A 26,972-nucleotide genomic window follows, 5' to 3' on the forward strand; every position below is an offset into this window, starting at 1 on the left:
TGAAGAGGCTCAGCTGTCTTTTGAGATGGTCTTTAAAAGGAAGCAGTGCCACTCGATGAGTAGAAAACAAACGAGCACCGAGAGCAGACTTCTACCCAGCGTGAGGGGAAAAAGGTAGGAGGATAGGCTTTTAAAAGGATGCTTCTCCATATTTTCATTGTATTGAATTTTAAACTTTGTAATTAAATATGGAAGAGAAGAGCTCTGCTTTCTTGTTGAAAACTTTTTCAGTGTCTAACTTATTTGGGCAGTTTGCCATGTGAGTTTTGATTTATTTTGTTTCCATTTCACACAAAGCCACACACATGATCTCAGTTTGCTCAATATTTTGGTTGGAGTTTCTTCTTTCCATTTATAAGAAAAAACCAAAATCTCTGAAAATAAGATTATTTTTTTTTAAAGAAAAACAGTTTCCAGAGGAAATCATATTTCTTTAAGATAAACAGTTTCTCTGTCAGAGAACAAAAGGGAAGATGTTAATCTTTTAAATAGAAAAGAAAACTAGACATAACACCTTAGTTCTTTTTTATTGGCTTCATAGCCTGTTTTACCATATTTGTTTCATTTATTTACAGATAAAACAAATGAAGGTTGAAATCTATGTGACACATTTATAACAAGAATGAGCTTAAAACTTTTATAATTATGTCCAATATATACAGTTAAATCAGTGTGTTTAATTATTTCTGCAGTACAAATTGAAGATTTGAGTTAATAAAGATCCATCTGGCTGTGCTTCCTCTGCCTGGGTATAAATACACCAAAAGAAGGAATGGCAGGCACGAAAAAAAAATGTGAAGAGACTGAAAAAAAGTTAAATGTATGAAGTGATAGTTGAAGTGAGGTGGTAAGGAGCAAAGATGGTGTTAAACATCAGTAGGTAGAAAAAGGGGGAAGTGATAGGCACCCCTAACAGTGAATAAATATACTCAGACTGTGTTCTGTACTCCAGAGAGTGCCTCTGGATGCAACTTCTCCCTGGCACTTGGGTGTCACTGCCTGGCACTACTTGAAATTCCCTCTGTAAACACAAGCTGTTAGTTACAATCCTGTAGCTGTCAGGGGTTTGGAAGCTATCGTTTATCATCTAGATTCAGCTTCCATTTAGCTCCTAATGGCATGGTGTGCTTGTAATAAGATTTGCTTTGATATGGGAAAAAATTAATTATTCTGTTGTGTTCTATCCAGAATAACCAGAGGCTGCAAAATCCTGAAGCAAATGGGTTAGATTAGTACTGGCTGAATTGCCATGTCAGTATTTTTCTGACTTAAACAACCGTTTTATACCATAACCATACTGCTACTCAGTAGCATACGTTAATGTTCTTTATTTTTCACAATACTTCTTTTCTGTTAATTAAAGGAAAACCAGATCTTTCAACAATGAATATTGCTTGCAAAGTGCTTAAGTACTTTCATGAAATGCTTTTGTAAAGAGATTTGCAAAAGGGACGCGCTACTGCGTACACGAGAGAACAGCCAATATTTGCGTCCTCAGTTGCAGACTAAACCAATGTTCAGAAAATGTTTCCCTCCATGTTTGTGCCTTGGCTAAAAACAGTATTAACATAATAAATATACAAAACAATGTTAGACTACTAGCACTGAAATAAACTAGAGCCTGACAGAAAAGATATTTGCTTACACAGCAGCTGGTGCTTCAGATTAGTCACACTCTTCCATTATATTTTGGCGGCAGAAGGTCAGAAAAGTTTGTTTCTCCTCTTAGATCTTTTCCTTACATCTCTATTTACAGCTAGAGCCTACAAGAATTTTTCAGTAAGACAAGATATTTTCTGTCTAGATTTTTTCTATCTATCTATATCTGAGCCTTTCTGCCTTTCTGTAAGGCTCTGAGGAGACCTTATTGTGGCCTTCCAGTACCTAAAGGGGGCCTGCAGGAGAGCTGGGGAAAGACTTTTTACAAGGACATGTAGTGACAGAATGAGGGGGAATGGCTTCAAACTGGAAGAGAGTAGAGTTAGATTAGATATTAGGAAGAAATTTTTCTCTTTGAGGGTGGTGAGGCACTGGAACAGGTTGCCCAGAGAAGTTATGGCTTCATCAGAGGAGCTCCATCCCTGGAGGTGTTTAAGGCCAGACTGGATGGGGCTTTGAGCAACCTGAACTAGTGGGAGGTGTCAGGGGTTTGGAACTCAATGATCTTCAAGGTGCCTTCCAACCTAAACCATTCTATGACTCTGTGATTCTATGATTCTAGTCAGATAGTGCCATGTGCCATCTGCCTAAAAACCGAGGGCTTGTGGAAACTCTTTGGTTTTGCCAGGCTGCACAGAAGGTTCAGTTATTGCTGTCAGGACAGGGCTGGAGGAGAGGCCGAGCGTGGGATCCTCAGCTTTAGCCTTCTGTTTAAACTTGTAAATCTTATACTTATGTATCAAAAAATAAGTTGAGGGAACTTCAGAATCTAAAATTAGAGATTTTCAAGAGCAAAGTGAGAGATACAGGACCCCAACCAATTTGATGAACACTAGGACTGTTTAAACAGAAAATAATGAAAAGGACTTCTCACCTGCCCATTATACAAGACATTGCCCTGCAAGCCTCTCTGGGAGCCACTGCTATTCTGGTGTGAGGACACCCCATTGTACAATTTATTTCATCAAATGAGATTCCCATTTCAAGATAAGTCTAACGATAAAAGTGTCATTCTGTTAAAAGCATAATTACAAAATAATTTCATCCTTCGTAACTAATGAAATGTGAATTTCTTACATCTCAAATAAATGAAGGTGTTCACAATTGATCTTTTTTTTTTCCTCCCTGCAGCTGTCCCCAAATAGAAAAGACAAAACCAGTTGTAAATGTGTCTCAGCATTAGGAAAAACAGTACTTGTGCTGCATACCCACATGGATCTGAGACCTCAGTAAGGATGCAACTGTGCTGTGAATCCGTAAATGGCTCTTGCATAAGGAGCAGCTGGTCAAACAGTATCCGTGTTTCCATGTATATCTTCATGGCTTCCATTATTCTGGCCACAGTGATTGGAAACTTGACAGTTATCATCTCAATATCACATTTCAAGCAGCTCCGTACACCTACCAATTTCCTGATACTTTCTATGGCTACAGTGGACTTTTTGCTGGGATTCTTCATCATGCCTTGCAGCATGGTGCGCTCTGTAGAGCACTGCTGGTATTTTGGGGAGCTCTTCTGCAAGATCCACACGAGCACGGACATCATGCTGAGCACGGCTTCCATCTTCCATCTTTCCTTCATATCCATCGACCGTTACTATGCAGTGTGTGACCCCCTAAGATACAAATCAAAGATAAATACTTTTGTTATCCTGGTCATGATAGCTGTAAGTTGGATAGTCCCTGCTGCTTTTGCTTTTGGGATGATCTTTCTAGACCTAAACCTGCAAGGGGCAGAAGAGATTTATAATCACCTCCATTGTGCAGGAGGATGCTTTGTCATTTTCAGTGAAACTTCAGGTGTTGTGGCCTCCATAGTGTCTTTTTACATCCCTGGATTTGTTATGCTGTACATCTATAAGAAAATATACTCTATAGCCAAGAAGCAGGCAAGATCCATTGATGCAATTAGCCAAAAAAAGACGCAATTTGAAATGAAGCACCACATTTCATTCTGCAGAGAAAGAAAAGCTGCCAAGACATTAGGGATAATAATAGGAGTGTTTCTCATTTGCTGGAGTCCATTCTTCTTTTTTACAGCTACCAATCCATTTATGAATTATGTGATACCTCCTATTCTCATTGATGCTTTGGTTTGGTTTGGCTATTTAAATTCTACATTTAACCCAATTGTTTATGCATTTTTTTACATGTGGTTTCGCAGGGCATTGAAGATGATTCTGTTTGGAAGAGTTTTTCAACAGGACTCTTCCAGGACTCATTTGTTTTTAGAGTAACGTGCTTTACATGGTTGGATTAATGGCTTTGAATTTTTGTCTGGAGGCTGGATTCCCAGATGTAAGAGCCACAAATGAAGGAAACACCTATTTGCTTACCCATTTACCAAAGCTGGTTCAAGCATATAAATAAGTATTGCACTTTATGTCTTCTTTCATTCCAGATTGGGAATTGTATATGGTGGTTTCATTATAGATATTTATATGCAAGATAGATAGATATTTATAGCTCAAGACTTAAGTTTAAAAAAACTTACAGCAGTTTATATCTCTGCTCTTAAGCATTAAGAAATTATTCTGATACAACAGATTAATTCCTTGAACAAGACGTGTTTATAATACAAAATTTGTGTTCATTTATCGTCCTCTAGAAAGAGCAGAGAAGACTTTCCTTTTGGATTTCTAGACATCTTTGAGTAATAACTCATCTTTGAGTAATAACTCAAAGCTTTTAAGTTTTGTCCCTCCCCTTCAGTATGTGTGCAGAGGTCAAACAGGCCCATAACCAGCCATACCAACACACTCCACAGAGGGAAGATGCGATGGAAAAAAGTCCTGCTGCTCCTTCTGTTCCCATTTCAGCTAGTGCTTGTCACTTATGAGTTTGTCACTTAAATGCTCTTCTGCTCCGTGAGATCAAAAGCATGTTTAACAAGATCAAAGACACGGAAAATACAATGTACAGAATGAAAAGCAATAGTGAAAAGCAACATTGAGCCTGACAATGCCAGAAAATGATGTTTGTCTAATGAATGTTTCAATGAAAAATATTTGCCAATTTGCATCTTACAGAACTTTTTTTTTTTAGCTTGGACATATTGTTATTTTGGACATATTTGTCGCAGCACTGTGACAGCTGGTGAGGAAACTATACAGAGAATTGTGAAGAAATGCAATGGTTGGCCTGAACAGAGAGTGAATGGGAACAGAGAGTGAATGGGACAGGGTGGATGTGGAAGCACCAGGAGTGGCAGAAGGGCTGTCGGAATAGCTTGGGGTGATGGTGCCTGGGTGGGCAGGCTGTCAAGGTTACATGTGTGGGCAGCTTCTCAGGACACCCCGATGGGAGAACAAAGGACCGGCAAGTAAGTCAAAAACTAGCACATGGTCACCAGCTGAAGAAGACCCACAGACTGTTGGTTTTTTACATCTATGACCTGGATTTTCTAGAGTTAACATATCACCAAGCAGAACGAAATAATACCTTTGGCCTGATCCCGTGTCATCTGGTTGGACTATGAAGGACTGGACCTGGGAACGGACAGGAAATTATTAGTACCTGAGAAGAGACTATGGAGAGAAATTGATGAGTCTGTATTAAAGTAAGAGCTATGCTTAGCAGTAAATGATGTCCTCCATTTATGCTGTGTGTATAAGTCCATATCATCTGGACATCCGCCTGGATGCAGTCCTGAGTAATGTGCTCTAGTCAATCCTGCTTTGGCAGGGGAGTTGGACTAGATGATCTCTAGAGGTCCCTTCCAACTCTGAAAATTCTGTGATTCTGTGATACATGTATCTTGTCTTTATTTTCTGTGCTTTGTAGAGCACTGAAGCACTCTATGCTGTAGAGCATAAAAGCTGAATGATGCTACATTTCAGCAGAGCAAAATATCTGAGATTGTCTCTTTCACTGTTTCATTGCCATCTTGTAAGTTTGCACTCTCCAAAATGACATAAAAATGAACAATGAAATACACACCACGTCAGCATTTGTGCTATGGAAGATAACTCTTGTTAGTGACAATATGACTACTTTAATAATTTATCTCACAGAAATAAAGTAAGTTAAGACAAAAATCTATATTTTTCTGATAAATTAATGAGTCATTTTCTTCTTCTTTCATCCCCAGTAAGACTGGCCTGATGCAATTAATTTTCTCATGCTCAGCGCTACCTTCTGAAGTGAACTGCATGATCACTTGGACATCTTGATGTCTGTTGAAATAGAAGTTTCAGAAGTGCTGCCAGGTGACACCTTCTTTCTTCTGGTGGTGTTATAGGCTGAAGGAAAGTGATCTTTCCCTATGAGGAATGTTGCCCGTCTGAAGCTTTTTAAGTATGTTTAGTATGTTCAGCACATATTAACATAGTCCCTTCAGGAAGTCAATGGAGAAGTTGTTTCTTTCCCCTTATCCACTATCTCCCTGAAAATCTGGAAACGTTACTGTGTTTCCAGAGAATTTCAGCTCTACCAGAGTTCACAGCTGGCCAGTCCCTCTTCATAACTTGGTCTGGCATCTTTCTGTCATTATTTTCTGGCTGCAGGAGGCATTTGTGAATGAATACGATGCCAGATTGCTTGCAGGATAGCCTCTAGTACAAATAGAGCACACGCCTCTGCAATCTGTGCCTAGACCCTAGTGCAAAGCTAATCCCCTTAAGACCATGAAAACCGGACCCACACTCCTGAAGGCTTATAGCCATCTAACCTAAATTTAGACATCTAAAAGTTAGGCACTACATCTGCTCTAGTCATTAGTAGCTCTATACTCACTGTAGAAAAATAGTCACCTTCACAGGGTGTCTCACTAGCTTATCCATTTTTAGGTAAGATTAATTGTTCCTGCAGATGTTCTTTCTCTTACTACCAAGATGGATCTTCCAGTCACTAGAATAGATGTTTTGATGATTTCAGATATAATTTTTAGGTGAATCCCACATTATGGAAAAGTTGAGATGATCCCAGGACTCCAAAAATGCTTCCATCAAAGGTTAGTTTTCTGGAACTACGAGTTAGATGTCGTCTCAGGACCAACTCTTGAACAGCAAGAACCCTGAAATGAGATTTTGGATCTAGGCAGTGATCCATGGAGCAACTACTGAAGACTTGTCTGAATAGCTGCAGCTGGGAGACAGTGGTGGGACAGAGGATTGTGAAGTCCTGGAGGCACACACATGGTTCCCCATGTCCTGCCTCCTGCCCTGGAGGACATCAGGAGGGAAGCAGATCAAAAATTGTCAGCAGCCAGTAGGTCATCCTGAGGAGATGACCTGTCACTGAGGGTAGATAGGGGAGACCTTGGGTTAGGGGAGTCTCAACCATCCCATGCATGCTGTGCAGAAGTTTGGAGGATGTCATGGTTTAACCGCAGTAAGCAGCTCAGCCCCACAAAGCCCCTCACTCACAGCCCTGGTGCGATGGGGGAGAGAATCAGAAGGGTAAAACAGAAAACTTGTGGGTTGAGTTAAAGGCAGTTTAATAGGTAAAGCAAAGCTGCATGCACAAGGAAAGCAAATTAAGGAATTCATCGCTACTTGGCATCTGCAAGCAGATCTTCAGCCATTTTTAGGAAAGCAGGGATCCACCATCCATAATGCTTACTTGGGAAGATGAACACCATAACTCTGAATACTCCCTTTCTTCCTTCTTCCCCCAAGGTTTTTTTACCGAGCGTGGTGTTATATGGCGTGGGGTATCGCTTTGGTCAGCTGAGGTCAGCTGTCCCAGCTGTGCCCCCTTCCAACCTCTTGCGCACCCCCAGCCTACTCACACAGAAGGCCTTGAAGGTGTGTAAGCGCTGGTCATCACAAATCCAAAACATAGCACCATACAAGCTACTATGAAGAAAATTAACCCTATCTCAGCCAAAACCAATAGAGAGGGCATCCCAACATCATGGCTGCACAAGTTCACCACAATCTATTTAGTGTAAATGGAAATAGTAGAAGAAATTTTCAGTGTATAAACCAACTCTTCTGCAGGCTAGTCTAGCCAAGATGTCACCAATGTTTATTCTCTGCAGCAGTAACAAGGGGCTTCCACACATAGACTGCTGGTGACCTTCATCCACACCCAGAAGGCAGTTTTTCTTAATAACCTACACGTATAAGTCAGCTTTGTGTACAGCCCAGCTCAGAAAGTTTAGAAATAACTTTTTCCTCTGGTGTCCTATTACCTAAAGGTGGCACTTCCCCAAAGAGCCTCCTTGCCTTCTGTTTACAGAGTGCCCTCTCTGGCAGAGTAACTTTAATCAAGTCCCAGGTTACTTTCGCTCATCAGCTCTAATCATGGGCAGCGCAAAGTTATTTCTCACTGTGAAGATGTACAAATGAGACGTGTTAATGAGGCCAGAGGGCCTCTATTTGAACCCAAGGTTTTGATAAATTATGAGACCACAAGAAAAATGCCTCATGCTGTTGTCTGATCAGATTATGAAATAGGTCTGGTGAAGCAAAATGTACCTCATGGCAATCTCAAAGTGTCACCACGTAAATGAAGCGCAAAGGGTATTGTTAAGTTCCTTATCAACACATTTAATTAGTGATCTTATTAAACACTTCTCAGATGGCTACCTTTTTCAACACAAATGAGTCTCCAGTGGGTGATTTCATATGTTTTAACTTCTCTGAAAACTTGAGCCAAACAATTACCCCAGCGTGATGAAAGGATCTGTTTCACTGGTAAACCTACGTCTGTTCACTTTGCCACCAGCGAGCACATTTTGCAATGTCACCTTCCTCTCATGCTTTGTACAAAACTGACTGTAAATTTCAGAGGCACGAACCTGCTCCTGTCCCTGCTGCCTTCGTGCCTGTGGCTCATGTTTTGGTGGTCGTAACATGGTGCTGCAGCCCGTGGGCTGCCACCTGTTATGGCCTCGTGCACGGTGGTCCCAACTGCAGCCAAGCCTCGCGGTCTGCCCCGCAGTCACCAGATGCAGCAGGACGGGGGAAGAGGAGGAGCACTGAGAGGAGGAAGAGGAGGACCCTTCTAGAAGGCTCACAAGGAACGCCACGCTCCAAAATGGAGTATTTTAAACAGCTAGATAAAAAATACATTAGTGCAGCGTTCAAACAGAAAAATTGAGCTCACAAACTGTGTAAATATTGCAAATTGTATGGTTTTCCTTAAATCGTTAACTCCTGTAGGTTGTGCACACTGTGCACTGTCCTCTACATTAATACATATTCAATAAGGAAGAAAATACTAGACACATTCAAATGTAAGATACTTAGTATGCTACAAAAGCCTTTTATTTTGGTAGTTTTTCTGATCATCTTAGTTATCTACAACACTACTTACATATTACTACATCTAAAGACATCATTTGGAAGAGGACTATGCCTATCTGTAAGCAATTTTTGACCACTCTGTTTCCATTAGACATAGCCTAGATTTTATAAACTTTTATGATGAAATGACTGGCCTGGTAGACGAGGGGAGAGTAGTGGTTACTGTCAACCTAGACTTCAGTAGGGCTTTCAACACTGTCTCCCATAAGATCTTCATAGAGAAGGTCATGAAGTATGGGCTGGATGAGCAGACAGTGAAGTGGATTGAAAACTGGCTGAACGGCCAGGCCCAGAGGCTGGTGACCATTGGCACAAAGTCTAGTTGGAGGCCAGCAACTAGCTGTGCACCCCAGGGGTTAGTACTGGGTCCAGTCCTGTCCAACATCTTCATTAATGGTCTGGGTGATGGAGCACAGTGTACCCTTCCAACCTCAACCATTCTGTGATTCTGTGAAATTTAATTCCCATAACATTTACTGAGTCTTGCATAATGTTGCGTAGTCTTGCATAACTAGATTTTTTCAACTCAATTTAATTTTCTACTTTGTAGGTTTTTTAATAAGGTCTTTTCACCGTCATGCTGCCACTTTAAATCCAACCAACTGCATGGGTAATTGAAAATGTTTCTGTGTGATGACTATGCAATAGCCTTTATAAAACAAATCCATTTCCTAAGAGACTGGATCCACAGGTAACTGACGCCGTGGGAACTCCACAACCCACTCCTAGATGTCTGGACTTCTTATTTCCCATAGGTATAGGAGAAGTCAGTCTCCTTAAACACTGAGCACTCACAGCATACTGACTAAAAGATATCTGTCAGTCAGACATCACTGAAAACAGAGTGCATCCTATATCCTTTGCACTTTATCAGTTACTAACAGGAGAAAACAATTCTTTGAGAAAATTTGAGCTTGTCCTTTGCTCTGTATTGCTGTGATTTCTGCTTTACTGAAGCCAGCCCAGGGGAATAAGAGTGGTTAGTAATAAGTAACCAAATAGTTCTCTCCAATCAATAGTTAAGAACAACATGGAAATGATGAGGTACAACACAAACAAAACTCATAGGCTGTCATAAAACTAAGCTGGTTTAGCAGTGAAAATAATGACTACAACAATTTTTTCTCCACACTGTCTTTGCAGTACAGCAGTGCCTCATAACGACTAATTCTCAAAGACAATTTCTAAGGTCCTTTCTGTAGTCTTGCTTTAACCCAGTTAAACAGTTTCTTTTATAAAGGTTTCGATTCCTGTACATTTGTCATCCACTTTTAGACATTTCATTTATGAGAGGTGAGGTGTCAAACTGTTACCCCATCACTGTCTTCTGTCCCATGCTGAAGGAGGACCAATAGTGAGGTGCGGGGGACACTGCCTTCTGCAGGTAATGCTTTTTGGAAGCATAGCCTCTATCCACAGATTTATTTATGTTTTAAATGTAATATAATTGTGTCTGCACAGATTTCTGCAGGGATTTATGTTTAATAACTTCTTTTAATATAGGATCACCTGTGTGAAGCTTGCATCTCTCTCACTTCATTGTTTAAAAATAAAGTTACTAGATATGCCTGTCTCAAAAATACTGACAGATCTCAAAGACAACAAATTTCTGCTGCACACAATAACAAAACTTTACTATTTTTGGAGTCTCTAAATGATTCTGTTGCAGATAATCCCAGAGATTTGCATTTTATTTCCAACAGAAAATTTACTTGTCTTTAAAGCAACTGCCATAAAGGTAGAATCCTTTAAATGTTCTTACTTTTCCCTTAATTCATTGTAAACCCCATGTTTATTTTCTGCCCTGTTACTATGACACACTGTATATCACATTCAATAAAAATACAGTCTGTGCTGAATAGCAATATCATTTACCCTTGGATTTGTAATGCATCTTCAACACACATGCATAAGGGTCAGCATTGAGTCTGAACATCCACCTCTGACCTGAGAGGACTCAATTTATTCACATTCCTAGTGAATTCATTTTGTCTTTTCTTGTAAGAAAAGACCATTTTTAAAAATAAATGTTATTTTTAATAAATAATAGATTGTCCGATAACAATGATAGATTGACCTGAATTAACACTTCTATTTATCTGGTTTTGTAATGTATGGGGAAAATTTTCTGTACGTTATCCAAAAGCTGCATATACGGCCAGCATGACAGGAAGTGCTGTTTCGGCCTATTATATTACAAGATGGTAATCTTCTTGAAGGTTATTAAATATTTCATTTCTAAGTTTCATTAGAAATTGTAATTACAAAAAAAAAAAAAGCAAAGATAGAATGTATTGGCCACTAAAATAGATAATAAACAAAACATCTTTTCTTCACCTTTACCTTTAGCCCCTCCTGTCACAAACTCGTTTTTTATACGACTTGTGTCTACCCTGAGTCACCAAAATAGCTTTACTTGTACGTGAGGGTAAATGAATCGATAGAGCAAACAAAAATAATAGTCTTGGGAATAAGGACACTTGGCGTTGTTTATCTCCTGTTGATGTAACCCCCCAAATTATATATATATTTTTAACTCAAAATCACCTGGGACTTAAATGTAATGCCATAAAAGAAAAATAAATTCCCACCTTTCATTAATCTGAGCCGTTACAAAGGGGGTCTGCCTTTTACAGACATTATGGTTTTGCAGGACATAACAAAACAGGAAAATGTCTACTTAAAGAATCTATTGGTGGCATTACTAAAACAGATGCAGGTAGGGTTGGCCTATAAAACTGATCTTTTGATGCTCTGTTTCTGTATTTTTTTCATTTCAGGATGATACCTATTGGAAAAAATCAGTGGACCAAGCTGCTTCCTACGTTTCTTTTAAACGGGTTAAATCGCTGTGAAGAGTATCTCTTTCTGTTTCTACTTCTAAATATGCTCTAAGCCCCAAACAAGTGATCAGGAAACGAAGCGGCAGAAATGGGTCTGGTTCTCCCCAGATATATGAAGGGAATTTTCTGACCCTTGAAAATATTCACAAGTGTATTCATTTATAAGCGCTGCAGCTGGACCACAGTCTATTACAGGAGACAAGATTCTCCCCTCCCCTTCAGTTAGTAGAATTATAATGACAGAAAACAGGCGTATAAGTAGGGAAAGAAAAGGATATTTCTTATAATACCAATTTGGCAACTGATTTCCATCAGATGCGTTCATTGTCAGTACTTGATAATCTAGAGCAGGTGAGTTCAGCATCAGAGATAATTTGGAAAGGGGGATTTTGGCAGGTAATTTGTGACTCTTAAGATGAGCGTTTAGGTGAATAGTTCATTAACTGAAATCTCTAACATTTTAAGAAACATTCTAAGATTGAAGAGATGAATATATACAGTATTTACAGACTGAAGTGAACTTGAGGGATTTCTTTGTCTATGCATCTTTTTCTTCTACCACTTTAAAATTACTAATATTATGATGTATATAAAATATAAGAACCATATTATACAAAATGTTGCAGGTACAATACAATGCACAAAATAAAATTGGTGGTATCATGTAATTCAGTTCGTTTAAGAGGTAATTAAATTGACTTTCATCTGCTTTGTTTTAAGTATTATTTGCAATGAATTTTGTAATAGCTTCCGGTTATCAGATTTCATGTACCATTCAGAAAAAGAATGGGTTGCAGCTGGTCTCTCTTTAAGCCAAGAGGAAGTTTGCTTCTGAATTATGACATTTCACTCACTAATTTAATTCATGCTCTTGACTCACTTTATCTTATATTCTCACATTAGGATTTGGAATCTTTTGGAAACTCATGAAAATTAAATCTGCTTGTGGAACTGCATGTCTAATAAAGGACTGATTATGCTCTCTCCAAATATCTCGAGGGATTTGACTGATTGCTCTGAGTTTGGAAATAGATCCTGTCCTGAGAGCTTTAGGTCACCAGGAGTACGAGGCGTAATGTATCTATTCATAACGGCAGCCTTCATTCTCACCATCTTAGGGAATCTGGCCATAATAATTTCCATCTCGTATTTCAAGCAGCTTCATTCTCCGACCAATTTCCTCATCCTATCCATGGCCGGCACGGACTTCCTGCTGGGCTTTGCCATCATGCCCTACAGCATGGTGAGGTCTGTGGAGAACTGCTGGTACTTTGGGATGACGTTCTGCAAAGTTCATTACAGTTTCGACCTGATGCTCTGCTTAGCTTCCATTTTCCACCTTTGTTCCATTGCCGTGGATCGGTTTTACGCAATCTGCCACCCTCTGCATTACGTCAGCACCATGACCGTCGCAGCCACAAAACAAATCGTAGCCGTCTGCTGGTCAGTGCCTGCCGCTTTTGCTTTTGGTGTGGTCTTCTCAGAAGCTCATGCTTCTGGAATCGAGGGCTATGAAATGTTGGTTAAATGCTCGAGCTCATGCCCTATTGTGTTCAACAAACTGTGGGGGGCTGTTTTATTTACTGTTGGTTTATTCGCTCCTGCTTGTATTATGATAGGGATTTATGTTAAAATTTTTACGGTCTCCCAGAGGCACACCTGTGAGTTGAGCCAGGCACCCAGGCACACAAAAAGTGATAAGAAAAATGAGCATTCTAAGAATAGGGATAGGAAAGCTGCCAAGACTTTGAGCATAGTTATGCTGGGTTTCTTAATATGCTGGTTTCCTTGTTTTTTCACTATCTTAATTGATCCATTTTTAAATTTCTCTACACCTTTACCTTTGTTTGATGCTCTAAACTGGCTTGGGTATCTAAATTCTTTCTGCAATCCATTAATATATGGCTTTTTCTATCCATGGTTTCGGAAAACATTTAAATATATCTTAAAAGGCAAAATATTTAACCCACAATTTCGTACAATAAAAATTTTATCTGAAGATCAGTCACAATAACAGATTCAACTATTCATGGTTCAGTAAAAACCTGAAATATGTAATATGGATTTTATGTCCTGTAGAATTGTCTCATCAAATATTTCTTTAATAAAATCAGATTCATTTTATATGATATTTGTTTACTACTTCTGTTCACTCTTAATGACTTGATAGTGTTTTGGAAGTTTAAGCCTTTCTAGAATCTCTTAATGCATTAGGGTTTTTTTAATTTCAGAAAGTATTTACGTACAGTCCATAAACTCAATATTTCACCTAATCTTGTGTGCATGCAGCTAATCTTTTTTGAGGTTCACCATCAAAAATCTCCTAAACTGAATACATCCCAGGCTAATACGTTGACAGTCTTTGTCATCCTTTTTGACCGGAGCAGATGTAGAGAGCCTGCTGTTATTCCCAAGCAAGTAGAATTTGAGTGTATTTTTGGCTTGAATTTGATATTTTCCCCTGAAAACAAGTGAGTCAGGTTTTCAGCCCTTATCCTCTGTGTGCCTCATACTTGAGGAGGAGTACTCAGGAACCAGAGTACTGCTTGCACTCAGGTATATGCTTGTTGGTTGGACGTCAGGCTCCAGATATTATGTCTTGCTGACAGCCCACCCCATATTCACCCCACCAAACTTTAACACTGAACTGGAGCCTCTAATTGAGGTTCTTGCCATGCCGAGCTCCCTCTGAAGTCAGTGAGAGCCACATCGGTTACATGCTTAAAATAAGATTGGCTGAGTTGTGGCTATTGAGTGCAGCTACTGCAGTCTTTTTATTGTGAATTGTACCTCTGACTTACCTTTTGCTGTATGCACACAGTGTATGCTTTATCCTTAATTAAGTCCGACTACCGAAAAGCCACCCATGTGTTTTTTCACTTCTTGGTCTGTTACATCTATTATAGCATGGCATACCAGTGATAGCTGCTCATTTCCTTGGCTAAAACCATTTTGCTGGATCTGTGATAACATGAACATGTTATGTTTTGGACCTGAGGAATCCCGATTTCACCCCAACCCTGAAACACTTGAGACAGCAAAGAGATGGAAGGCCACAGACTTGTCCAGGGTGGTGTGTAAGGTTTTAACCTTTCGTAACAAAACCCACAAAAGCCAAGGCCTTTAAGTTGATGCAAATACTCTCCCTGTGCACAACTGCCAATGGCTGAACAGCCAGAGCGGGGAACAGGGCAGGGCTGGATGCAACAAAGACTTGGGGCACCTGGAAGCTGGATAATACATTGTCCCATATCATTGCCCAATACATGTTCAGGGAGACCCCCGGGTTGAACATGAGGGCAGCCGGAGCGGTGCTCAGGCTGAGCAGAAGGGTTAGGACTTCTTGTACCTTTTTTACTGTGAATGATTCCAGCAAGGGCTAACGTTGCCCTCAGAGGATATATTTACAATCCTGGATTCAGGAGGGAGTTCAAGCTCCCACATCCAGGTGGGCACCTCAGTCTGAGAGGTCCTCTTCCTCTCTGGTACATCCCAGTTAGAATATGCAGGACAGCAAGACACTCTTAAGAGCATCCTGGCCGGGTAATGCACACTCAGCCTCCCTCTCACAGTGCCGCTAACAGCAACGTTCAGAACTGTCCTCCAAGCCAGTGATCTTTATTCAAACAATTGCTACATTTTTATTCTGAAATGGTTTGCAACGCAGCAACTCGCACGTATGATTTGCAGTACCTGCTTGTGGTCAGAATAGTTAAGTTCACTATTATTTTTTTTTTCTTTTGATCTTTTCTGTCACAGACTAAACCGTGAGAAAGGATTTCCTACCCCCTTGTGGAGCCCATAAGCAGAAGCAGCTTTAAAGAAAAAGATCGACAACATCCTATATTGAGAGAGGGTTAAAAAAAGTCAAATCCTTGGATTGCAAAAACACCATCTGAAAACTTTTGAGAATTAAATTTAGTTTTGCAAGTTCTGTGATGATTTTTATTTTATACCTTAATACTTAACAAATATTTAGCATGAAGTCACTGACATAACAACAGATCTGAAGGCAGGCATGTTCTGAAGGTGAAGAGAGTGAGCAATAACATAAAACATCCAAATGGCAATTCTCTGGAGACACTGCTGTAGCATTTCAAAAATAAATTCCTCAAGATTTAAATTAAAGATTTTGGTTTACAGGCATTAGTTTTTCTATTCAAAATGAAAATATGCCAAAGAAGTCAGATAAGTTCAGGTAAATTAATGATCAATAGTCAGCATTCAATTTTGAGTTATAATGTCTTTTGGACAAAAAAAAAACCACAACATTTTAATCAGCTTTAGTGAAAATTAAGTAAATGAAAGTAACTGTTCCAAGAAACTCCATACAAAAGGGCATACAGAGCTGTAACTGTAATATATTAAAATAACTTATTTATTCTTCCATTTACATAACCTAATCAAATCATCTTCCCACTGGATTAGTTGCATGTCAGTCTTCATGGCTGCAGCAGCAACAAAGCACTGATGAAGCGTTACAGAGAAAACTGACATAGGAAAGGATGTGCAGTTTCTCGAGAGACAGCCATGAGCCTCTTTTAGCGATATATCAACTAAGAACCTTCCAGTTTTTCTTGTAAGAAAGGAGGAGTCTTTTCAGTTGTATTTTTAATTAGACATTTCCACCAAAATGCAGGATGAAGAAAATCCGAAGCAGCTCTGGATTTTAATACAAGAAAGGACATTTAAACACAAAATAAAAATGTGGGAGTGCTGCGGGGTGTAGACGGGAGGGAGATGGAGCATCAGGGGAAGAGACCTCTCTGAGGCAGGAGGGGAAAACAGGCAAATATTTGTTTGACTCTGGTGAGGAGCAGCCTCCTCTGGCTCCGTGCCTACACACAGAGGCTGTAGCTGGGAGGGGGGCAGCTGCCCTGTGCCACCAGCCACCATCAGCGTTTTCATACCGGGCAGCTAAAGGACTTCTGAGCTCCATCCTGCGCTTGGGGCCCTGCCCTCAGATACTTCCATTTCAGAGCCCACGTGTGACTGAAGTACGCTGGTGCTGCTGGTACCTGACATCCCCTTGTCCTTCAATTCAGATACTGAGTGACAGAAGTGACAGTCACAACACTTGCGACTGTCACATTTGTCTCTAGACCTGATCTAACACTGTAATCAAGCTGGTTTAAAGATACCTCTGAAGGTATCAAGATAAGTTTTAGATAAATTGAGAGGTAAGATTTGATCCAAAGAAGGGATTGTGTGCTCAAGAACAGGGGTTTTTTTCCCCCACAAAAACTTTCCCTTACAGATCTCGTTCTTTAGTGTTTAAACAATTTTGTTTTATCTGGTTTTCTTCGCCAGGAGCGGCTGTATTGCAGTACTGTGACGAATAATTCATGCTGCCAAATCATGACTTCATCCAGCCTCTGGAGCCCAGAGCTGGTCTAGTACTGCTTTGATTTTGTTAAGATTTTAGGATCTAGAGATGCAAGGCGTGGGCTTTGCCCCTGTGCTATCTACACATGTGTGGGTGGAACCATCCTGTGCAAAATGGGGGGAAATACGTCTGTGACCGCTTCCGTCCGTGATATCCAGCAATCCACTCTCCCCCCAAGTTTCTGGTCTACTCCATGGTCAATACTGGCTTTTCCTGAGTGTCATGTTATGCCCCACAGCACAGCCATCTCCATCAAATCATGCTGGTACACTGGAGCTCTCTCCTGAAAACTCCACACATCTTGTGATGCAGTTGTGTAACACCTCTCCTTTTTGTCCAATTTATCTCTCTTGACTGTAATTATACTGTCCTTAACCCACTACGTTACATCACCCAAATGACCATCACTATGACAGAAGTCATTTTCTTAGACAGCAAGTCAATTTTATTCTTCTTTGCCTTTAGCATAGTTTTCTCAGGGTTAAATACTGACATTATTGAAGAATATACAGCACCCATTGCCTGCAGCAGTTTCTGTGTTTCCCTTGTGCTTAGCAAATGCTGAGGAGTGCTGGCTTCTCCCTTTGCTTCCTCTTTTCCGGGCACAGTGGCGGCAGAGATACAAGTCCACATATTTTCTCTAGCAAGAAAACATTCCAGAAAAATTACTAAAATTCTCCATGTGTCACTTGTGTTCAAAACCAGAACAAAGTAATGGAAACATGTGTAATAATGGAAATTTGGGGATTTTTTGCTTGGTTGGTTGGTTTTGTTGTTGTTGTTGGCTACCTTGCTTTCAATAGTTGGTATTTTTATTAACTTCTCAGCACCTACGGATTTGTGCAATGCCGCCTTCTGGCTGGGTTATTTCAGTTCTGCCTGCAGCCCTATCATTTATAGTTGGTTTTACCCTTTGTTTCAAAAAACCTTTGAAAATGGTTATTGCAGGTGCAATATTCAGACTCTTCTATTTTCAGTGTACTCTACTGCCTTTCTGTAAAAAACTTGGTTAACCAGTCACATTCTTTATAAATGATTTAGCAGCTTCTGGAATTACTTTGCAAATATTTATGTGTTCTTTTATCTTTACAGTATTTGCATATACTGCCAAACACAGTAAGAGGTAATCTGTGGGTGGACTTACATTCAGCAAGATAATACAATATCCTAAGAAACGTTGTGTCCGGATGCTAGGAAATGACCCGGCACGCTGACAACCTGTACAGGATACATTATCCAGATTCTCTGCCACGCGCAGGGACACAAGCTACGTGGCCACGACACTGAAGAACCATTGTGTCCAAGAGACAGCGTGAACTCTCATGTTTAAGCCACATGAGGTAATTATTTAGATATCATGGTCTGAAATTTAGCACCCTAGTCATCCTAATCTATTAGCCAAACTTTCCAAATGAACCAGAGAAACAGAATAGAGCCAAAACATTTTTTCCAGCTGGAAACACTCCGTTGTCTATATCTACTCACAGGACTCCAGACATGGTCTTATGAGCGCTGGTAAACCAACCTCAGCCTGCTTTTGTAAACATAATTTTTCAATTTGTAACTGAAAAATATTTTAAATGTGGGTTGATTTAGGGTATGATGGTCTAGATTCTGAACAGCCGTCTCTCCATGTGCTGTCCTGCACTGCTTACGAAAATAAGTTATCATCAGAATAGTCATCTATGAAGGTAGGTACATTCCCTCAGAGGAATTAAAAGTTAGGGTTTTTAAAAGGGAGTAAATCAAATATAAATCAAAAAAAAAAAAAACAACCTATCATAGGTTTCATGGGCAAAGGTTCAGTTCTGGTTTCCCAGTGGTTACTGCACTGTGCCCCTTCCTGGCAGTCAGGACACCAAGGTGACGGTCAGGTGGTGCCATGCAGCTGGGTCTGTTGTGTGAGTAGGAAAGGAGTGTGCTCCTGTTTGGGGAGGCAGGACATTCCAGTACGTCTGGCTTTTCTTATATTACTATGGGCAGAAAAGTGATTTTTATTCCTCATTGTGACGATTTAACAGAAGTCAATATCTCATTCAAGTAACCCTACCAGGATTGCAACATTGCCAGGTTAGACAGCAAGGCAATGTGTTTCTACAGGGTTTGATCATGATGTTTGGTGCCCATGGAGCAGCTCTGGAGCAGAACATCCCCTCTAGGCCCGCAGGCCCCACACAGGCCGAGCAAGGAAGAAATTGTGGGTAATTATATTGACCATTTCTGCGTCCTTTGGTGGAAATTGGAGGGACTGAGTGGTATCTGCCCAGTCTGGGATCAGGGGTCTGGCTGCAGGTCAGTGTTGTGCAGGTGCCTCAAACCAGCAGAAGACAGGAGATGGGGAGGTCTGCTTTAACCCACCATGTGCTCTCCTGCTCCTCACGCTGCCCCAGGCAGCAGGAGCTGCCCATGCCCAGGGGATTTCGGCCACCTCTGCCCAATTTGTGCCACTAAGAACTTGCCCAGTATAAAAAGGCAGCTTTGCATGGGTCACATCCAGATGGCTGAAGGCCATTTGATGTTTTTCACAGGCTGGACTAATTGGTGGTTTGTATTTCAGTATTAACTCTTCATTCATTTTGTTCTGCCAGCGTTGTGCAGTGCAACACCTTACTTCTCCTTCTCCCTTCCCTTTTTAACAGTTTAAAATATCTAAAGTTTCTCATTTTTCTTCTGAAATGTGAATTAACAGACCCTATTAACATATTGCTTGTTTTGGTTAGGTTACTCCCAGTTGCCATGTGTTTTCCTCGTTGCAAACCACAGCAGAGGGAATTGGGAGCTCTGGGGAAGGGCTATATCAGTTGTACCTGTAGTCCTCTTTTGTAGTCTTGGGATTACCTTTAACACCTGTTATTAATGAATTCTTCTGCAGAGAACTCTTGAGCCACAGTAGGTCACATTTAACTTTTTTCTGTGTGTATTTCGACTTTTTCTGTCATATCTTTTGCAATTCCTCTGCTGCGTAACTAAACACTAGATTCAATAAAACCTGCACTTTGGGATCACATTCAGAAAAAAGTTTGGACAGAAAAAAATGATGAGAGGGAATGTTTCAAAGATGATGAACTATTTGGATTTGTCACTTTATTATGATATTAATAATTTCAAATTTGACACTAATGGAAAAAAATGAGACAAAAGGATAACAAGATCAATAAACTGGAAAAAAAAAAAAAAACAAAAACATTTTATTTGGGGCTAAGACAATCCTAGATTGAAACAAATATATGAGTTGTTGATTTCAAAAATAACAGATAAAATATGTGAATTTATTAATTCTTTTTATTAACTTCCTGAACTAAATTACCCTTTTTTTACCCCTTCTCTAATTCACAATCTCCTTGGTTTTAATCTTTCAACTGACTAATTTGGACAAAGGTGCTACAGATGGGGACAGACCCAGTAAGTTCTACTCTCTCCATCTTCACTTCCACTTTTAGCACAGTTTAAGCTGCCATAGTTAACCTACAGAGGTACTGTTTCTAAAACTGCTTATATAGGTGTGTCCTATATGAGCACTTGAATGGACAGAACACAAACCAGTGTCACCAAGAGCAGGAAAACATAAAAGCAAAAATTACATAAAAATGGGATACAGCAGGTGGAACAATTTCTTGTGAGTGCCGTGGGCAAGAATTTTCCATAGTTACAAAAATGAAGGCCAAATGCTGCTATTTTTGTAAGAAAAAAGAAGAAAAAACACATGCTGCACCCTATGGAGACCCCCTGTCTGCATGAAGGTGGGGTGTGCTACACCTAGCAGAGTTTTAAGCTGGACTGGGTGAGTATTTACGAACAGTTCCGCCACTCTGAGGTAATGATAAAACACTCGTGTATGATATGCTGACTTCTTCAGAGATGATCCCTGCCCGCTGCAAGGGAGACCACAAGGCCGCACTGTAGGCTCTATGGCTGTAATACACATGCCGGAAGAATTGAGGTTTAGGTTCGCTAGCTCAATGTAGGTCATCTTAGTAAGCCCATAGCCTTCTCATGCTATTATATTCTACTCAGGAATCCCAGACTGACTCTTTTGGAAGCTGTGAGGAAAAAATTCACAGCAAAGGGGCACTGATGATGGCCCTCTTAGAAAGTCCATAATCCTTTGAAACTGTCGTGTTCTATTTTAAGGAACTCAGACTCAGGGGTTACTTAGAGGAATTTAGATCTTAGAGTCACGTGCAGCAGTTTCAATACAAAAAAGATATTGGCTATGCATGTCTTCACTACAGATCGAACCATATCAGATAGCACACATCCTTCTATTTTTGTGTGTGTTTTCCTGTGGATTGCTAGGCTGCATAGTACATTCAACAAAAGTTCAGTTTGAGACTATATCCAGCAATTTTGTTTGAAGAAAGAAGGCTAAAGAGAAGGAACACCCCGAGTGTGATGGGCATTTTTTATTTTATGATAGCATTCTTACTTTGAGAGTTGATACATGGTAAAAAGCTCTTCTTGTTTCAAACCACAAAGGCCTACATTGTCACTATCTGAGCCTTCTCTTAATTGTAAACTCGTCTCTTTTCCCATGACCAGATGAGAAGGGAGAGGAAAAATGCAAAGCAATTTTAACAAGTAACGTGTAGAAAGCGCGAGCTGTCTTTGTTTTGTTGCATGTTGTTCCCTTTAGGGGTGGTGATAATCACTTCAGAAGCATCATGATAGCTAGCTGGCTAGCTAGATGGGGTAAGGATTTTGACAAGGATATGGTTTTACTTGGAATTTGAAAGACAAAGTATTTGGATGAGGATGATACTTTATTGCATATAAAATACACAAATAATGAAAACTAATGAAAATGTCAGAGCACCAAGGACAAAAACCCTATTGTTGTATTAAGAGCTATCCAAAAACATCTGACAATCTTAATATAAATAATAATTTAATAAAATGTGGAAATAGGAAAAGGAGAAATTGATCTCTGTGAAGTTTTATGGCAATTCTCCAACTAAGCACAGTGCTTCATAGACCTATGCCCAATTTATACCTTTTTTGCACTGCAATTTTCAATAGTGTGGAAATGCTGCCTTAAATTGTTGTTGAAGCAAAACTGGAAAAAAAATATTCTTGCTCTTATATGAGTTTTTACACCCATATAGTCATTGCTGCCACTCATGATCTGACATAAACCTGAAAATGGTATGGAAACTGACTTTAGCTCTTTCTTATATTAAAAATTCAGTCTAAAAACTTGCCTCAGCCTTATCCTAACAGTGTCTCTGCTGGGCGTCAGCAGCTTTTGGCACAGAGTGTTTCAAAAACGTCAAGAGGCAAGGGAGCTGGGCAGCAGGCAACTTCTTAACTGAAGAAATTCAAAGTAGGGAAGACGAAGGATAGCAGTCATACTGGAGAGCTTGTAAAAAACTAATTGCAGAGCAGGGAAGAAGAAGCCAAGCTCTGAGAGACATACCATCGGAGTCCCTTTAGGCACTGGTATGTGGTTGCCCTGACTGAGCAGGAGACAGGAGTGGAGGCTATGAGCACCGGGAAAACTTTCACTGAGAAGTGAGAAGCTTGTTTTAAAACCCCGTATCCCGCCTAGGATGAAAAATCCAGGACTTTCCTGAATGATATTTGTCTGTGTAATATCCACATTAAAACAGACCATTCCACTGCATCAAAGAAATATCACAAAATCGTCCAGGAGGCCTCCATGGGGAGACGGTCACTGGTGCTGCAGGACGAGCAGGCATTAGCTGCATCTTCTTGCAGGAACACCTGAAGAAAGAAAATTCACAGACAAACTCTGATATAATTCTTCAGCAGGTGAGCACACATGCATTTAAACTTCTTAGAAAATGGCAATTTTTGCCAAATATGCAACAGTCCCTCTATGCCCCTAAGGTATATCAGTCATCCACAGGGACTCTCTCTCCATCTGGTTTATATAACCTCTCATGCTTTCCACTCAGGCAATAGACATGTACTTAGAAAAGGATTTCAGTGCACTGCAGTACAGCTCCCATTCTATGAAAAGAGGTATTTCACAGTAAGTATTCTTGATTTCAAAGTTTATGGAAACACAATTAAGAGATTTGCTATTATGTTTTGTTGCTGCTGGGAAGGATGGGAAAGGTGGGAAAAATTTCCAACTATTATACCAGTCATTTCAAGAAAAAAAATACATACAGAAAAATGTAATCTATTTAACTGTAGCTGTCTTACTGTAAAATATCATACCATTCAGTCATTTGATATATCAAAGACTACTGGAATAACCCATTATAATCCGTTACTATATTTCTTGCAGTTCCAATTAAAAAATAAATAACTTAAAACTTAAATAGCAATTTCATAAGAAAAAGCAGTAACAATCTTTAGGGCATATAAAAATGTATCTGTTAGTTTTGCTGAATATTTATGTCATCAACGGAATGGATATCCATGTATATCCCCATACCCAGAACACTATGAAATGAGCAGCTTGCCCTGAGGGGTTTTCCTTTGCCATCAGATATTATTTGTTTCATAATAATCACTTCACAGCTTCTACTTAATAAAAAGAATCATAACTAAATTGGAACCTCATTTCCAGGGAATTTCAAGAAAATCAGTGTATCATTATACTAGACTTGGCTTTCAAATCCCTTAAGGAGCTTTGGCTTGCAATGCCTGTTACTCAGCACTGGTTTTTCTTCTAAGGCAGACCTTCTCTTTATTTACCACTTGCCCACACACATATGGATTTGCTGCATTTCCTGCACTACCTGTGGTATTGGCTGAAAGAAACCCAAAATATGATACAAATATGATGCCACAATAATTGAACATACTGATCTGAACAGATAAAACAGGCTCCTTTTTTTGCTTGAAAAAGAGAAACTCTCCGATGGCTTTAATAAAAGTATTTGATTAAAAGATCTCTCTCTCTCTAACCCGCCTTTTTATTACCTTTTTTCAGGTTAGTCATTTGGCACCTCTGCTGGAAGGCGAATCCTTTTCCAGGCTTGTGGCAGAGCCGGGGGAGGCAGTGGGACCTGGGCAGGCTGGCATGAGCTCAGCCCAGAGCACCGGTGCTGAGGAGGGGGTGCTCATCGCCTTGTGCTACGAGGCAAATGACTCCTGCTACAGGACCTTACACCCCTTCGGAGTCCAGCTGGCCATTTATCTGGCCTGTGCCTTGGGCACGCTGATCACGGTGCTGGGGAACCTGCTTGTCGTCATTGTCATTTCCCATTTCAAAGCCCTGCACACCCCCACCAACCTCCTGCTCCTCTCCCTCGCCCTTGCCGACCTCCTCCTGGGGCTGACCGTGCTGCCTTTTAGCACCATCCGGTCCGTAGAGAGCTGCTGGTATTTTGGAGATGACTTCTGTAGGCTGCACACCTTTCTGGACACGCTCTTTTGCTTGACCTCCATATTCCATCTGTGTTTCATTTCCATTGATCGGCATTATGCCATCTGCGACCCTTTGCTCTACCCCACCAAGTTCACCGTCAGAGTGGCCTGTATTTATATTGGGGTGGGGTGGTCAGTCCCTATGGCTTATACCTCTGTCTTCCTCTACACTAAAGCAATTGCAGAAGGGCTGGGTCATTTTTTGCAAGGTGTGCCCTGTGTTGGTAGCTGTCAGCTGCTGTTCAACAAGCTCTGGGGGTGGTTGAACTTCCCAGTATTCTTCTTCCCTTGCCTCCTAACGATAGTTTTGTATGTAAAAATATTTACTGTGGCTAACAAGCAAGCCAGGCTGATAAACAACACGAATAGGAGTATTGGGTCTCAGCTACATGTAGGAGCATCCAAGAGTGAAAGGAAAGCAGCAAAGACTCTTGGGGTAGCTGTAGGAGTCTACCTCCTGTGCTGGCTGCCCTTTACTGTTGACACTATGGTAGACAGTCTTCTGGATTTCATTACCCCCCCAGTTTTGTTTGACATCCTTATTTGGTTCGCGTACTTCAATTCTGCCTGCAATCCCTTGATCTATGTATTTTCCTACCGTTGGTTCAGGAAAGCTGTGAAACTAGTCTTAACTCGTGGGATCTTTTGTTCCAGGACATCTACAGTAGACTTGTACCAGGAATGACCAGAGCCTTCATGTGCACTGTAGAAAATACTGTAGGCTATATCACAACATTTCTCATGAATCTTCTTCAACATACACTTAGTTAGTATTTCTCTTCTTATTTTGTATTTTTCTTAAAACAAATGGCTTGGGCAGATCCCAGATTTAGACATGCCATTTTGTGACTCACCTTCCACAACATTTGTCCCAGAACACATGCCTTATTAAAGTCTCGTGTTCGTTATGTGATGCCGACAAGCATTTGAAAATTGGCTGTAATCAGCTATAAAGAGGACCCTGTCCATATTATTCCTTGGGCATCCTGAAACAGTTGCTGCCTGTTTCTGAAGAGATTTTCTTCCCAGGCAATTGTCTTATTTTTACACAAAGTAAGTGGTGCTGATTTACAAAGTTACATAGGGTGTACATTAGTTTTTAAACACAAAAGGCATAAGGAAATGAGAAAGAAATGAGTAGGTCTGCTTACAGACATAACATATGCTTACATCCTTGGGCTGAGCAAAAAATGTCAGCCGTAGGTTCTCAGTTTTCTCTGGCTCTGTTTATGCACTTTCACAAGGCCAATTTTAAAAATGTAGGTGCTGATAAATTGAGATCTCTGTTCAGCAGCAAACTGCATGGTAAAATTTTGTACTGTTCATAAGGAAGTTATTTTCTGACTCACTTAACATTTTATCAGAAAAAAAAATTGTAGTAAGCAGTAGTAACCCTTCTATAAAAAATTAACAAGCAGCTAAATAACAACTCTAATAATTTTGTCTTCTTCGGTTAATTGTATGTAAAACTATTATTAGATTTGAAGGTTCTTCAAATTTTTAGTGCCTTCTAAAAGAAGTCATTCCGTCCTATAGTCAGCTGCATGTTTTCTGAGTGACAAAGACTAAAAGAAGAAACAGTTACGGAAAGCCTGTAACTAAAGTGAGAAATGAGCAGATGTCCTATAGCCTACTCAAAGGAGTGGTCAATTTTTCACTAAATGCAATAAGCAAGTGCATCAGGCCCTCCACGTGTAAGAACAAAATAAAGGAATTGCACAGCAGATATTCTGTAAGAAAACAGTGCAATACAATGATTGTTGTAGCAGCTGCATTTTTTAATGTATGCAATGAACTAAATGGTAAAACTTTTTTCCCTCTTTTTTTATTTTATCATTATGTTTTTTTTTTTTTTATATGGCAAGAACAGTTTTATTCCCTCGATGGGTTACCACTGTCTATGCTGCAGTATAAGGACTGTGTTATTGCATCGGGCGATTGTTGCTAGATCTCCTTTTTGGTTAAACAGCAGGCTAGAATGATGGAAAAAGAAGGGAAAAGCAGAACTCAGACTACCAATATGTACAGTGACAGTGGCAGAGCATACAAGTGAGAAGGAAAAGCTGCTAAAACTCTGGGAGTAGCCACAATTGCTTTCCCGATTTTCTGACACTGCATTTCACAACTATTATTAAGTGATGTGCTCCTCATCTTTGTAACTCCCCCCTCTATCCCCTTGCCTTTGACGTCTGTTTGGTTTACATAAACAAATTCTGTCAGCATCCCTTTGTGTGTTTTTTCTTCTCCATGGTTTCAAAAAGCAATGAAGGTAATTATGAATTGTAAAATGATGATGATGATGATGATGATGATGGTGAAGAACTGTAAAATGATGAAGACTGATTGCTCAATAATGACCTCATTTTTAAAATGACAGTCTATTGGGTTTTATCAGAGCTAGCTGCTGACCTCAAAGGCCATAAATTTTCTTCTTTTTAATATATTTCCTTCTGTAGATTTGTATTTCTTTATCTGAACAAAATATTGCCA

General features: G+C 40.0%; 3 protein-coding genes across 3 annotated transcripts; all 3 read left to right on the top strand.

Moving 5' to 3' along the window:
* Positions 1-2,894: 2,894 nt before the first annotated feature.
* Positions 2,895-3,896, top strand: TAAR1 (trace amine associated receptor 1; the record flags this gene model as incomplete). The annotated part of the gene is made up of 1 exon (XM_082480567.1): positions 2,895-3,896. One exon carries the CDS (start codon positions 2,895-2,897, stop codon positions 3,894-3,896), a length of 1,002 nt encoding a protein of 333 aa, XP_082336693.1.
* Positions 3,897-12,731: 8,835 nt separating this feature from the next.
* Positions 12,732-13,860, top strand: TAAR2 (trace amine associated receptor 2; the record flags this gene model as incomplete). The annotated part of the gene is given in 2 exon segments (XM_082480722.1): positions 12,732-13,748; positions 13,750-13,860. Coding segments are annotated over 2 exon segments (1,128 nt in total).
* A 10,275-nt stretch (positions 13,861-24,135) lies between these two features.
* Positions 24,136-25,167, top strand: LOC309669927 (trace amine-associated receptor 5-like; the record flags this gene model as incomplete). The annotated part of the gene is made up of 1 exon (XM_082480723.1): positions 24,136-25,167. The coding sequence occupies one exon, from the start codon at positions 24,136-24,138 to the stop codon at positions 25,165-25,167; it is 1,032 nt and encodes a 343-aa protein (XP_082336849.1).
* Between the last annotated feature and the right edge of the window lie 1,805 nt (positions 25,168-26,972).

Source organism: Vanellus vanellus, assembly GCF_965231255.1.
Source record: "Vanellus vanellus genome assembly, chromosome: 3".
Taxonomy (NCBI): Eukaryota; Metazoa; Chordata; class Aves; order Charadriiformes; family Charadriidae; genus Vanellus; species Vanellus vanellus.